Source organism: Zerene cesonia, chromosome 17 (genome assembly GCF_012273895.1).
Source record: "Zerene cesonia ecotype Mississippi chromosome 17, Zerene_cesonia_1.1, whole genome shotgun sequence".
Classification (NCBI taxonomy): Eukaryota; Metazoa; Arthropoda; class Insecta; order Lepidoptera; family Pieridae; genus Zerene; species Zerene cesonia.
Genome location: NC_052118.1, coordinates 8,569,518 through 8,572,169, shown reverse-complemented (window position 1 = coordinate 8,572,169; position 2,652 = coordinate 8,569,518). Strand labels below are relative to the sequence as shown.

Genomic DNA, 2,652 nt, shown 5'->3' with positions numbered 1-2,652 from the left:
CTCTTATATCGTTCTAGATAGGTCACCTGGTGGTTCAAATGACCCGTAATTTTTTCTATATGGGCCTGTAGTCTAATTGAGAATATTAGTGATTACATGTATAACGATTAACTGCTAACGATTATACCATGTATAATAGACTTACAATGTATGTACTATCGTCATCGACATAGAATTTTTTTGTGGAATATATTTTTCTTGTTATTTTGAAAAGAACTCCTGTGAACATTAAACGATCACACCATATATATAGTGTTATTAATCCGTTGGTGCGCAGGTCCAACTCGTCGCTGTCGGAGGCGGAGGCGGTGGAGGTGGACACGAGCGCGGGCGGCGGCGCGGCGCGCTCCAACCCCGTGAACATGCCCGGCGTGCGCCCCGTCGTGCCCGTGCTCATCTCCTCCGGCTCCGCCAGTGAGTCCGCCACCATCGCTGTCGGCTGCTCGCCTGGTGGTAAGCGATCACCACCGCCCGTGAACAGAGCAGAGGTGGTGCTAACGCGCTGCCCGCTTTTAAAGAAGGAATGGAATGGATGGATTTTAAAGAAGGAATGAAGGAATGGAAACGATTGAATGGACTGGGGAGGGTGTGAAAATGGAAACGGGCCTCCGGCTCCTCCACTTGCCATACGAAACATATAGTAGCAGTAGCATGCTGCTATTTCACGCCAGTCTTTGATACTTCCCCGGTGCGTGCTTGCACAGTTCGTGCGAAAGCATACTCTTCTCCTATATTGCAATATTTTTTTGATCCCTTGAATTTTCATTGCCCATGTCTACATCGGCCACGTGCGTGTCGGACTCGCAACAGGAATCTGTATGAATAAGTTACAGAGCAATTGCAAAATTGGTCACCCATCCAATTTATGACCGTGCCAACTGTTGCTTAACCGCGCTTTTTTATTACTTCTTGTTAAAGCGCAATCAGATAATGACAACTGTCAACTATCACTGCTCATGATTGGAGGAGGACGATCAAAAAGTTTTGTTTTTTGTCATAAGTTATGCGTATTGGTTAATGAACAATGTGACGTCACATGTATCTCGCAGGTTCCCTAGAACATTCACCGTCGGACAGCTTCCGGCGCAAGTCGCTGCTGGCGGACGGCGGGCGCGCGGCCGTGTGCGACGTGCAGCTCAAGGAGGACCTCGCGGAGGCCATGAAGGAGGACCACGGTATGTCGCATGCTGTGCGCTCTCGGATTATCGACTTTACGTGCAAGGAAATAAGGCTCATTGCGCTTTGGAGTTTTTCAACTTGGATTTTGGTCTTGAAATTTTATTATATTAGTATGTACGTTAATTAATAAGTTGGAAAAGCATGGTTATTTGATTTAATGGTTTAGTAAATGTCAAGTGGAGATACACAAATGGTCCTTATTTTCTTCCGAACAGTACTATATACTGGCAACTAGAATATGCCAGGATTTTTAGAAAAAAACTTGGGAAATAATGTTGAGTTTAAATTGATCTCGTAACATTAATAAAAATCTAAGTTTTGATAACTTAAGTATTTAAACTTAAAGTTTTGATTTGGTAAATTGAAGAGCTCAGAGTCTCACAGTCTTTCTCAAGTTTACACAACAAACGCCTTTTTTACCCGTTAGTGTTGTTTATTAACTACGCGGTTTAAAAATAACAATTTTCACACCTGAAAACATTGTTTTTTTTGCATGATACGTAATGTTTTGCTATTTTACCCGGTGGAAGCGGGGTGCGTTATGAATTTTTGCTTTCTTTGTTAGGAGTTATTGTAGTATAATGAAGGTACTTATTTTTATCAATTAAAAGTAGATTTATTGTTCATTTGCGGAAACGTTTAAAAGATTATTCGTGAATTTAGTGAGACAGTTACATTTTACGGTCTCGATCATCATAATATTTAATTTGTAACATTTGTTACATGCTTGTTTTTTACTCACGTTTTGTCGGGACAACGTTTCAATATTCGAGTAAACCGCATCCAAACACCGTATTTAACATTCATTATTTAACCATTCGATACTAAATGGTGAAAGTGCACAAGAGTGAAGCGAATCAAGTGGAGGGGTTACTGAAGAACATACCTATAACACCGCGAACGGAGAGGTCGCGTCCTCGCCGCGCCGGGCGGCGACGCACTCGGCCTCTCCGGCGCCCGCACCGAAGCCAAAGGCATCCGTAACACCCTCTCTTGGCTTTCTATTAACGTTCTCACGCTTTTCTAAATCGCGGGCCGGCCGCTCGGCGCGCCCCGGCGGGCGCGGCGGGCGGCCGCCGCTAACTGGTTGCCTTCGGTTTCGCGTAGGGCTCGCCGCGCCGCGCGGGGCCGCGCCCGCGCCGGGCGCCGCCGTCGTGCGCGCCGTCGACCCGCTGGGCTGCGTCGTGGCGCCGCCGCCCGCCGCGCCCGCGCCGCGCGCCGACGCCGACGCCGACGCCGACGCGCACACGCGCCCCAACGCCGACGAGGCCGCCTTCCGGCCCGTGCTGCGCGCGCCCGCCGCGCCGCCGCCCGACCTGCCGGCGCGCGCGCTGCCGCTCACCACCACCATCCCGGCGCAGGCGCTGCCCGCGCCGCCCGCCGCGCCGCCCGTCACGCCGCCCGACGCCCCCGCCCCGCGCGCGCTGCCCACCGACGTCGTCATCCCGGCGCAGCTGCACGCGCCCGCCCCCG

General features: G+C 50.1%; 1 protein-coding gene across 1 annotated transcript in view; it reads left to right on the top strand.

The window, feature by feature from the left end:
• Positions 1 to 2,652, top strand: part of LOC119833394 — a 17,798-nt gene that overhangs the window by 10,375 nt on the left and 4,771 nt on the right. The window contains exons 12-14 of the mRNA XM_038357381.1: positions 278 to 414; positions 1,050 to 1,175; positions 2,287 to 2,635. Of these exons, the coding sequence (XP_038213309.1) occupies positions 278 to 414; positions 1,050 to 1,175; positions 2,287 to 2,635 (612 nt within the window). The remainder of the gene's footprint in view (positions 1 to 277; positions 415 to 1,049; positions 1,176 to 2,286; positions 2,636 to 2,652) is intronic.